The sequence below is a fragment of the Mustela erminea genome, chromosome 9 (assembly GCF_009829155.1).
Source record: "Mustela erminea isolate mMusErm1 chromosome 9, mMusErm1.Pri, whole genome shotgun sequence".
NCBI classification, from domain to species: domain Eukaryota; kingdom Metazoa; phylum Chordata; class Mammalia; order Carnivora; family Mustelidae; genus Mustela; species Mustela erminea.
In genome coordinates, this window is record NC_045622.1 from 13,072,106 (window position 1) to 13,084,186 (window position 12,081).

Here is a 12,081-nt window from a genome sequence, read left to right on the forward strand (position 1 = left end):
GGCCCAGAGGTGCCCCAGCTGATTTCATGGGGCTGCTGCCACCGCAGAGGTGGTTACGGGATGTGGAAGGTGCCGGGGTGTGTCGCTGCGCGCTTCTAGAGACGCTCAGTCAAGTCTTCCCCAGGTGATTCCACACTCAGACGATTTCTAGGAGACCCCTTCTTAGAAGGCTCTTTCTGTTCTACACAGTCCCAGGGTGACCCTCTAGCTCACGATGGGTGCCGAAGCTTTTGTAAGTTCCCTCTTCCTACTCCTTCTACAAACCCAGGAAGTATTTCCAGCTTTAGTCATCTTGCTTCAGAGAAGCACCTCAGCCAGCCCGCTCTCAGCCAGGCCTGGGACGGTGCTGGCAACTCCACCCCGCCCTCTGTGCAGTCCGGGTGTAAAACAAGAGGAAAGTTATAGGAAGAGTCCCCTTTCTGTCCTAACACTGATTTGGTAATCCCGTCACTGGGCTGACTGGGGTCACCTCATCAAGGCCCCAGGTCTTTGAGGACCTCCTTCCACTCCTCTCAAGGAATCGGTCTTCCCTCCGACTCAGCACACTCCAAGGCTCCCTTCGAAGAGGGCAGAGTCCAAGCTGGGTGACTGGGGACACGGTGTGGGCCGAGTTCAGGCTTCTAGAGAATGCTCCTTGACAAGGAGGGGTGAGATAATGGATTGCTCAAAGCTGCACCTTATGCTGGGTGGACCTCTTCGGCTGCCAGCCTCCGGACACCTGGATGCTTCTCCCAGCTAGACTCTGAACCACAAGGCAAATAATAGATCAACGTAAGATTATAATCAGGTTTTTATTTTCCCAACCCCCTACTGTCCAACCAAGATATTAAGTTGTAAGTTTGTAAGTTGCCCACCAGGAGGGAAAAAAAAAAAAGACTAAAAGGTCTTCATGCCACAGTTTGGGTCTGGAGATCTTTTTAATCCATTTTTAGTTCAACATAAATGAGAAAGAAAAAAATACTTCTGACATTTTCAAAGAGCAGAAATAGGAAATTATATTCATATACATTCAACATATACGGCGCATATCGGTTACTACGATACAAAGCAATGATCTTTTACAAGTGTAGTTCGCAAGATGGCACGGTTTCTCGGCTCGTTGGCTCTCACCCGGGTGGTCGCTGGCGGAGGGCAGCCTGTTCTTCCATCAGCACAGTACCACGTAAACAGAACAGGCTGAGCGCGGGAGCGAGGGGGCAGCGGGGGTGGAGGGGGGCTGGGAGCTGGAACAAGCCCAGAGAAGTCACACGGTAGCTGTTCGGGCCTTCCGGGTCGCCTCTTCTGGTGAGGAATTGGAGGCCTCACCAAGTGGAGGGGAGATTGGGGAGCATGGAAACGCGGGGCAGATCCCAAGAAAGGCTCTCAAATTGCAGAAATCCACTTGCGGGATCTTGGGTCCAGGAGCTGAGCTGCCAGTATCCGTGAGAAGGACAAGCTGCATGGGAATCCTGTTGGCAACACCAGGACCCATGCTGGACACCCGCTTTCTTCTGTGCAAATTCAGGAGGAAAGACTAGGAGCAGACTGGGGACCCTTCACTCTGCTTTCCCAGGAAAAAGGATCAAGAGTCAGAAAATTGAGCATCTCCTTCTTGCCTTGAAGATCGGAAGGAGAGGGGCCAGATGCTGTCAGCCCCCAGCCGGCAGAGAAGACTTTGGTTTCTAACAGTGAAGAAACACAAAGAGAGCGGCTAACGGTTGTGTTGCGTGTGCACGGCTTCCCCGGGGCGGGGGAAGGGGACCACTACACCTGTCACGGGCACAGGTTAAGAGCTGCTCACGAGTACAACGTCTACATAAAAAACTTGGAACAAAAGGTGCAAGTCACAATTCAAATAGAACAGAATCTGGTTAAACATTTCTCTTTTAAACAAAAATTCCTTTTGTTTTTATTTATTAATAATAATAACAACAATAATAATAACAATAATATCAACATTTACCCAAAACAATCCCTACATGATCAAGAATTAAAATAGGGGCTGAGGATGCCCGGGGAGGAGGAGAAGGTTAGGAGGGAGGCAGGGCCCAAGACAACCTCCTGTTCTTCTTGCCTGTGTCAAAGAGGCTGACAGGGAAAAGCGTGTGCGTGCGTGCGTGCGTGCGTGTGTGTGTGTGTGTGTGTGAAGAATCACCCCATGGATATAGCACATGATAAAATGAGAATGACAGGTGACAAGCATCGTGTACCACTGGGTGTTCAGTCTGTGGGTAGGGCCAGAAGGATGATAAAGGCAACCAACCTTCCAGGTTGTCAGAGGGGAGCTGAGTTACACACCGAAGAGAAGGCTCCCACTGAGACATTCTGACTGGTGACCGCCCAAGGCCAGGCCACCCGCGGCCTCCATGCTAATAGTCTGATGCGACTTTGGCCAGGCCAGACACATTTTTCATGGGATCCCAGTGGTAAAGACCTTCCCAGCTCCCAGGCTTGGGGGTTCGTTTTGTTTTTTGCTCTCTCTCTGGTTTCCAAGCGCCAGGGGTTGTCACCCCTTCCTCTCTCCCTTTCCCTAACCACTAAGGTTCCAGAGTTGTTATGGGTTAGTATTTGCCTCTGTGGATCAGCAATGGGAAGGAATGGAGGCTGCTGGGGTTGGGGGGAGGCGGGGGAGGGGCGTGGCTCTGGGTCTCCTGGCCTCTGTAGTTTTAACTGCTTTGTTCCTCTGTCTCAACAAAGGAAAGGGAGAAAAAAAAAAAAAAAAAGAAAGAAAGAAAAGAAAAAGAAAAAGGAAAGGAAAGAAAAAGAGAGGGAGAAATAAAGAAAAGAGAGAAAATCACCTCCAGAAGAACACATACCAAAAAAAAGAAAAAAAAAAAAGATAAAACCAAAACCAAACCAAACCACCAACTCAAATATACCAAATACGCTTTCACAAAAGGTGGCAAACACGGATATCCTGTTTATTTCCTTGGTGACTTGGTCATACAAGCAAACATGGCAAAACCCCCTCAGAACCCAAAAGAATCGCACACTGATGAACCAGTGTGAGGAAAGGAGCCACGACATTCTGGGTGGACAGAAACACAATGGCAATTTGGCGCAATGCTGCTAGATACTGTCGGTGTAAAGTCGACCTTCCCATCCCCGAGCTGTACACACACCTGCAACGGAGCAGACACGGGGGAGGTTCAGGGTACAGCCTGAGGCTCAGACGTTCACGCGAAAACGTTCCCAGCGTGCAACTGGTCCCCCTGACCAGGAATTTGACAGGGTTGCTGCACTGAGACCCGAGGGTGGGTTTGCCAGACAGCCTTTCACTCATGGGCTTCTGTCAGAGTTTTCAAAGACAGAAGCCATGCTACCTACTGTGTGTTTAGGTGTGACACGAGCTGAGCTGGTCAGTATACCTGTTTCCTACCACTGGCCTCTGCTCGCCTAGTTCCCCCGTCTGGAATGGCCTTCAACTTGCTGCACGGCCTTGGAAACTATGGCCAGATGCGTTTTCTTGTGGGGTTTCCTGCTTGGGGACTGAGGTCAAGGACCATCTTCTCCTTATTACCGTGGAAAGAGGTCCCCTGTCCTCTGAAGCCCTAGCTCACTTATTGATTATAGGTTTCTATGGCACCCAGAGCACGTCTTCGCCCTGTAATTAAACCAAGGGACTGCGGCCAGCATGCACTCCTTATATGCCCTACCCACTCCCCAGAACAACCGCACAGCTTCGTCTGACGGAACAGGAAGAAGCGAAGATCAAGGGGGTGGGGGGGGCGTGGCGCCGTCAAGTTCACAGACTCCACACACAGAAGGAAGCCCTGGAAAGACCAGGAGCTGGCACTGGGCCCGAGGCTGGGTTGGGCCCTGGGAGGCGATACTCACTCTCCGTTTTCTGTTACACGCCTGCCTGTTCCATGCTGAAGGAGACCTCCGGGTGCTTGTAGCTGAGCAGGACGTCTGTAATGCACGTGGATGGGTAGCAAGAGGAGTTCAGATGCTGGCTGCCGTCAGTCAGGTCTGGGTGTTCATGACCCATTAGATTCTCCCTGCATTCTGCAACACCAGAAAGAACATGTGAGATTTGCAGCTGGGGGGTTGGGGTGGGAGGTGGGCAAGGGGGTAAGAGGAGGACGAGAAATTGGAGCCCCCTGGAACCGGACCCCCCGGGCCTGCATTCTAGCTCACAGCAGGCCCTCCGCGTGCTCAGTAGCTGCGGGCTGGGCCAGGATTCTTCCCAGACTCTCCGAGGGTTCCACTTTACCCCGTTCTTTTACTAACTCCCACACCCGCTATCAACCACTGCAGTGTGGAAGCAGAAAGAACTGGTCCTGCAGTTCTGCAGACCTGCCAGGTAGGTCCCTTCAAGAGGTAAATCTCGAAGGGACCTGGCCGTTTTCCTGCTAGCCGGCTCCACGCGATGTTCTACACACTTTATCCTCACTGAGATGATTAACGCTCGCCCACCAGCTAGGATCTAGGCTCTATGGTCCCTGCCACTTTACAAGGGAGGACCCTGGGGGCTCAGAAAGGTCAAGTGCCTTGTCTGTGAAGCCTGTAAAGGGCAAAGTCAGGATTTCTTGCAGACCTGTCCATTCCAAAAAGCCTATGCTTTGTATCCCTAGGGATAGGCTCCCGTTACTGGTGCCAAGGGGAGGGAGACCATCCTTTACAACACAATGCCTTCTAATCAGAACTAGAAAAACAGTTACTGAAGCAGTATCTGATCACAGCATTACAAAGATAGATGTGATACCCCTGCACTCAACTACAAAATACATTCCTTTGTGTGCTCATTCTCGATGGAGAAAAGTGTGAAGGGCTTTGGGTTCAGACCCTGGGAGGAAGCCGAGGCTTCCCATCTTCCCGTGAACCCTTTACACAGAAAAGGAGAAGAGTTACCAGCGAGGAGGGGGGAGGGGTGCCTCACGCAGAAGGCCCCTTACCCTCATTGTCCCCATCCTGAAACTGCTGGCTTCCCATGAGCGAGGACTGACTGAGAACCGCATCTGACATCCGGGCAGAACTGAGCGCTTTCCCAGCCACGAGACTCATTCCCGGCAAGTTATCTAGCTGCACCTGTAGAAAACAATTAGGAAAAGAAGTTAGGATACCAGAGCGTGTGCCACTCCTGGGTGACCCTCAGAGCTAGCGGTTCCCTCAAGTGGAGCACAAAGGGCAGCCTCGGGGCCCCCCTCCCAGGTTGGACCACCTAGACTCCCTCCACAGTGCCTTCCAAATGGGAAGGCTGCAGGGGTGACAGCGCGGGAAGCTCACCTTCCCCTGTGGGGTGGGCGTGGGCGAACCTCAGCTGGTGGCCACAGCCCGTGGCAGCGATACGGCCTGCCCAAACCAGGTGCTGACCCTTCCCCAGCACCCCAAGGGCTTGGTCTTAGGACAGCACTCCACACCCGCCCTGTCCAGCATGGGGCCACCAGTCCCAAGTGGCCACTAAGCATGGAAGTGTATGACTACTGTGACTGAGGAACTCAATTTCTAAATTTTATTTCATTTTAAATACACATGTATTTGACGGCCACATGTGTGCTACTGTATTAGACCGTGCTGCCCTAGGGAAGCAAAGTCTTCCTGAGCCGGATTAGCTCCCTTTATCTGAGTAAGTTCAGCGGAGCTGTCAGGAAACTAACCAAGAGCCTAGGGGTTCATCTGCTTGAGCTGGAGCTTGGACAGTGTGGGGACAAGTTCAAGAACTCTGCCTGGAAGGAACAGAGAGCAACTACTCGATTCCTCACACTAAAGTTGGGAGCACAGACTCAACTGGTCTGTGAGGCTCATTCAAAGCCAAGCTTACAGTTTCCAGAGGTGCTGGACTCTGGTTGAGCAAAATGGAAGGGCAGATATGACCCCACATTCCCAAGTTCTGTTGTCAAGGTCGGGACTGGTAGGGTCCTACTGCTGGGAAGCAGCAGGGGGCCAACATACATAAGCATCATCACTGTTCTGGATCGTGTGGTGTCTCTGGAGGGTCCGGGGCCTGTGGTGCTCGCTGACAGAGGGGCGAGTTGGGTACCCAAGTCCATTGTGATCCGGTAGCTCCATTGCTTGTCCTGGAGAACTTCTATCCATGCAGTTCCCTATGACAGACTCTGAGGAGACAGAGCAAAACAGGGTCAGCAGATCTCGGGTTTCTCCCAACATTGTCAACTCCCATCAAAGAAATGTCTGGCCAGAGGCAAAGAGTAATGGTGAGACCCCCGTGGGCATGGTCCGCTAATCCTCGCTGGCTAGTGATGGTGCTCAAGAGATATATACACCTCTTAACGGAGGGCTATAAACCCTCCCAAGAAAAATTTCCATACAATGGTGGTTGGCTGGATCACTCTGAACCTTTTCTTTTTTCTTCATTCCTCTGTTGCCTAGACAGTGCTGTTTCCCAAACCCACATGCACACAAGAATCTTTCTTGGAGCTTTCAGGAACCTCTACCATGGAGAACGGCCTCTGTTCTGTGGACGCCTTCTCTCTCCTTCCCTGGCTTCCATCCACCTCAGTGAACCGGCCGGGGCCCCTCTTCTACGGTGTGAACAGCCGTCCCCAGCTGCTTCTGGCTCCTCCGCAGCTAATAATTCTACCTTGCCCTCCTCTCTCCTCACACTTACGTTGGTAATATCACCTATTTTCATGGCTTCAACTACATTGTCTCTGGGTAAAGAATTACTGAAACGATGTTTTAATAAAGCTCTAAATCTCTAATTCCAACTATTTACTCTATATCTTCCCCCAGAGAGCCAGGCAACATCTAACACTTAAAACAGACCCAGCTCCAAACCCATCAACACCTCCCATCCCGGGTCCTCTTTCAGACGTTAAATCTTGTTTTGGTGCCTGTTTTCCTAACCTTCCAGATGTGAGCTCATGGGGTCCCCTGTTGACTCCTTCCCCCCGGTTCCACACCACCTCAAGCCTAAAGAATCTACTGCTGCCATGTTGGTCACTTGAGTCCCCCTCCTTTCCAGACTCACTGCTTCCTCCTCTTGGCTGAATTACTGACCAGCCCTCCTCACCATCCCTGGATCGCCACTCTACAAAAGTTCACCTTTTCACAGGGTAGCCCAAACAGCTCGTTTTCGCAATGCTGTCCCAGCCCACTTTCCAGCAAGCACCTCGCATTGCCCTCCCCCATGTGCTGGCTTCTAGTCAAACGGGAGCACGTTAAGTCTTCTCCACCCACTCACGATTCCATGCAGGTAGCCTCCCTGTGCCCTCTCCCTGGAAATGCGCGCTTCTCCTTCCATTCCAGCCAATCCAAATCAACTTATTCTCTGGGTCAATCTCAAATGTTAACATCTTGATGAAACTTTCCCTTTCAAACAGAAAAAGATCCTGGCTTCCTTTAAATGTCAGAAAACTTTATAAAACGTTATTATGCTAACATTATTCCTGATACCATGTTCAATTGTGTATTTGCATTAGCTATTTATATTAACCTGTATTTCTCTGAGAACAAGAACTATATCTTATGCATGTCTGTGAGCCTTCAGTAGTGTTCCAGAACAGTGTCCTATATCCAGTAGGTATGCAATCCTTAGCTCTTTATAGATTTTAATAAATGGTATCTTAATATGGGTTAGTACTGTCAGACTCATGTACCCTATGGACTGGATTTTGGAGATAAGAGTTCGAGAGGGCTGAGTATTTCCTCTTGACCAAGAGTGGTCAAGAAGAACACCAGGACTACACCCAAGTTGACGGGATCCTCCTGGTAGCACTTTTGGCTCTGGTCCTTAAGAGCCTGGCACTTGAACATATAGTTTTGTCGGCTTGATTTTTTTTCAGTCGAAGCTCCTTGGCCACCACTTGCCTTATCTTCTGATGAACTCTACCTTGGCGAGACCAGGTTTTTAAAAAGTTGTCAGTAGAAGACATGGCCCTCATGCAAACCGTGCCATTCCAAAGATCTGTTTGAATAACGGAAGTAAAATATACCGCGTTGAGTGTTGGGTAAGGGTTTCAGGTCTCCATATTCAAAAGGTCTCCTAAAACAATCCAGGTTAGGCCTGGCTCAGAGGCTGAGGTAGGATGGCAAGGAGGGGAACCAACTGACAAGCCCTGACCAGTAACACAGCATATTCTGGAGTAAAAGGACAGGAGGGAGGCTTCCCAATGGCCAAAGGTGAAGTTAAATGAGAAATCTTTTGGAAGTTCTCTGAGCAAAGAGGCCAAAGAAAGTTAAGAAGCCAATTCTTTTGCTACTGAACGCTGAAAAGCCAGAAGAGAGGGGAAGAGGAGAGAGAGCCTCTGCCGGGCCTTAATGCATGGGCCAGTCCTCATCTTGGCCACACACCCGAGTCCTTTTGGCAGACACAGCTCTCGCGCTCACCCCAGGACTAAGGAAAGTCACAGGCAGGAAGTGGTGCGGCCCAGGCTTTGTGGTTGGCTTTGCCAGGAAGCAACACAAACAGCGGCAGCTTGCTTTCTCGAGGTATTTCCTCATGCCTATCTTCCTTCCCTGACCGCTCACACCATCCACTCACTTCCCTGGGGTTCCTTCCCATTGGCTGCAGAGCTGGCTGCAAAGCTCATCCACGGCACCCCAGCTCCGTCCAAAACACGCACTCCCCCGCTGTTGAAAGACTGCCTCAAACGTGAGGCAACAGCAAAGCTAACAAAATGTACACGTTCCACATCTCGAGAGCAAGCTCCTTCCCACCTGAGAGTTTAGAGTCTCCTTTCCCTCTCTTTTTTTGAGCTTATTTTTATTCCTGAGACTGGGGTTTCTCCAAACCCAAACATCTGCCCTTGTCTGGGCCCTACTGCTGGGAAGGCCATGTTCTTCCTGGCCCTCGTGTCCGGGGCCAGCACGCCTGACAAGGGCCACCATGGCGGGGAACTGTGCAGCGAGCCTTGCTGACTCCCCAGTCTAGAGCTCAGGGACACAAATTTTGGGGTCAGGGAGGCGTGGGCTTGAATCCTGGCTTCACTAGGACTCCTGAGGAGGGGGGCGTCAGGCAAGCCCCCTGAGACTTCCCTGGGTCTCACTCTACGGGTCCCCACAAGCTCGGTGCACTGGGGGAGCTCAGCCAAGCCTGGGGTCACTTACGTACTCATTCCGGAGGTGCTGGTTCTGAGGGCACAAGGTGTACTGGCCCAGAGGACAAACACAGACAAGGAAACCCTACTTCCAGAATTGTGGGGACAATTCACTCATATGTATGGGAACAAAGGAGCCACTGACACTTTAACTTCCAGAGATCGGTTTAAGAGGTTGGTTGACTCTCCCCCGGTTGAGGAGAGACAGATGTAAGTTAAAAACCAGATGAAAACATGGCAGACTAACAGGAGTCAGGCGACACAGTTTCTGTGGAATCTGCAGGCCAAAGAGCCAGCAGGGCTGGCATCTGCGGCTGGGCAGATGGGTGCGCAGGGCAGAGCGGGAGGCGAGGAGGCACGACCCTGGAATCCGAACACTTGAAGTAAGGGTCCGGCTCTGTCCCCAGCGGTGACTAAGTGATTTCCCTCTCTGTAAAACGAGGGCTGCTGGCGCACTCCAAAGACAACACAGGTGAAAAGCTCTTGAAAGAACTGGGAGGGATTATACGAGTCCAGTATCCTTTTTAAGAAGAATGCGGAGTCCTGAGTCCCCAGTCCTTTGTGACACTCCACAGAGACCTGTGGGCCTGCGGGAGGGGTGTGTGTATTTGGGGGGGGGGGCGTGCAGGACAGGGGACTAACCTACTGACCGAGGGACAGGAAATCCAGGCTCCAGTCTGGGGTCCCTTATGCATAGCTCGAGAGTAGCTGGAGGAACGGTCAGGCTCACCGAAGGCGATAGAAATAACGCGGGAAAGAGGACCCTCTGGGAGTAGCGTCCTTGGGTACTGACCAAAGTCAAGCGGGGCGAGTGCGGGGGTGGCCACGCTATCACGCGGGGGGCACATACACGGAGGCCCTGTGCGCACCGCCCCCCTGCCCTGGGGACTCTGGGGGCGGCTTGCACAACTCTCTATTGAATCTGTCAATGTTGACTCGCCCTTACTCATTTACTGGGCTCTAAGAGAAAAGGAGAGCAGTGTGTGCCTATTCCTCTCAAAGGCTCTGGGGGTGAACACTCCCAGCCTGTCATGGTTTCACCCCTCTGTGAGGCCCGAGTCCACAAATATTGCTGAAGCTGGCAAAGCTCAGTGGCAGGGAGGGGAGGGCGATGTGGTTTTCTTTGTAAGTTCAGCTGTGATCTCGCTGTGTAAACTGATTATGCTATTGTACTTATTTATTTGGAGAGTAAAAAAAATCAAGTGCACTTAACAGCACAGAAGGGAGATAAGCCTTCTTCCTCACTCTGGAGTGGCAGACAAGGGTGATCACAGGCAGCATGGGGCATGGACCGTGCTGGAAGGCCAGGCTCGAGACAGGCCTCTGGGGTGTGTGTTCGGTCTGGTGTGTTCGGCGCCTTGGCAGGGCCTGGTCCTGAACTGATTGGTAGCAAGCGGCCACGAAAGGAAATAGGAGTACAGCAGATGATCACCCCTGACCCCTGCTCATCTAGCCTTGCGAAATTTCAGCAAGCTCTCGCTCGCTCTATTCCGTTACAATTATACCTCTTACAGCGTTCGTTCTGCAGCGCTTGGGGCTAATGCTGTTTCTGAGCTTGTCTTCCTACCGCCAGCAGGGTGTAAGCTCCCCAAAGACGGGTTCTTTACCTTTCCATCCCTGCACTCTCCACAGCTCCTACAAGACCATCTTGTGAAACCTAGTCACTCAGTAAACTGCTGAATTTGCTGTCATGGGAATCAGGGAGGAAGGGTCTTGGGACTTGTGTGTCACTACACAGAGATGGAAGGGTCATTCAAGGACAGCAGGCATTCCTTTCTGTCCAAAGAGGTAAACAAGCACGAGCCTCCCCCGCAGGCCTGCAGGGGTGTGTGTGTGTGTGTGTGGCGGGGGGTGGGGGGCGATAGCATTAGAACCTTTGTTGGCAGAAGCAACAGCCAATTATCGGTGGTTCTTGGTAAGGTAACACTATGAGCTCTCAAGTTTTTAAAAGAATAGAATCATGGGGCGCCTAGGTGGCTCAGTGGGTTAAAGCCTCTGCCTTCGGCTCAGGTCATGATCCCAGGGTCCTGGGATCTAGCCCCACATCGAGCCCCGCATCGGGCTCTCTGCTCAGCAGGGAGCCTGCCTCCTCCTCTCTCTCTGTCTGCCTCTCTGCCTACTTGTGATCTCTGTCTGTCAAATAAATAAATAAAATATAAAAAAAAATTAAAAAAAGAATAGAATCATGTCAGGTTAAAGCAGGGAAAGATGGTGGAGCCACGGTTTCTAATGGAAAAAGGATTGTAACATCCATACACACACACACACACACACACACACACACACACACACAGAGAGAGAGAGAGAGAGAGAGAGAAAGGAGTAACCGAGCTGAGAGCTACGGGCGTGGAACGGAATTCCGTCCTTCTTCTCTTAGGGGGCATTTAGCTTAATGCTCCTCGTTACACAGAGGAGGAAAGGGAGGAGAGGCAATGTGCCAGGCCCTCGGTCACAGGAAGCTCATGTTGTCTAAGGTAAGGACAATGGGACAGCTCAGGGTAAGACGCCATTTTAAACACACAGATGTGCATGCCCGTAGGTGACCAGAACCCCTGAGCAGCACGGGGCCCTCCGAGGCCAGTCGTTTCCCTCTTGCATTATCTCACTACACCGGGTTGTAAAATCACAGTCATCAACCTGCGGCTTTATTCATTAAAGACAACTGTAGATGTGGCTTCAAGAGTCACAGAATAGGAACAGATGTTAGAAAGAGACAAGATGGACAGTATTCAAGCAAGAAAATGCCTCCTCTGTAGCTTAGTTAAAGAGGAAGTTAAAACTGAGGGTTGCTGGGAAATTAGGTCCCATGGAGCAGAGCAGGACAGAAAGCTTTTCGCTGAGTCGGTTTATGAAAAAGACTCGGTGCTTTCTGGCTGTGCTTAGTAATGCATGGATAGGGAGGGACGTGGGCTTCCCTGAAACAGTTAAAACTCCTGGGCTTTTGAGTAAACGGGTGCCATTCAGCCTAGAGGCCTGCACCAGTCAGACATACTGAGTTCACCGGTGGCTGCAGTATTTGTAGACGGACATAGGATGGTGGGAGATTTCAGAACCAGGTCACGTGTGGAACAGCTGACAGACCTGGCAATGTTTCAGCTTG

General features: G+C 51.3%; 1 protein-coding gene across 11 annotated transcripts in view; it reads right to left on the minus strand.

Moving 5' to 3' along the window:
* SIK3 (SIK family kinase 3) overlaps positions 1-12,081 on the minus strand; it is a 259,966-nt gene that overhangs the window by 12,067 nt on the left and 235,818 nt on the right. For 6 of the 11 annotated variants that reach the window (XM_032358643.1, XM_032358642.1, XM_032358647.1 and 3 more), the window contains 4 exons: positions 5,875-6,038; positions 4,878-5,010; positions 3,813-3,987; positions 2,879-3,101 (listed from right to left, as the gene is read on the minus strand). In XM_032358643.1, the coding sequence (XP_032214534.1) occupies positions 3,830-3,987; positions 4,878-5,010; positions 5,875-6,038 (455 nt within the window). In that variant the 3' untranslated portion in view covers positions 2,879-3,101; positions 3,813-3,829. Of the gene's footprint in view, positions 1-772; positions 1,662-2,454; positions 2,458-2,878; positions 3,102-3,347; positions 3,357-3,812; positions 3,988-4,877; positions 5,011-5,874; positions 6,039-12,081 lie in introns of those variants that run through there. The other 5 variants (XM_032358640.1, XM_032358641.1, XM_032358638.1 and 2 more) reach the window with 4 other exon arrangements.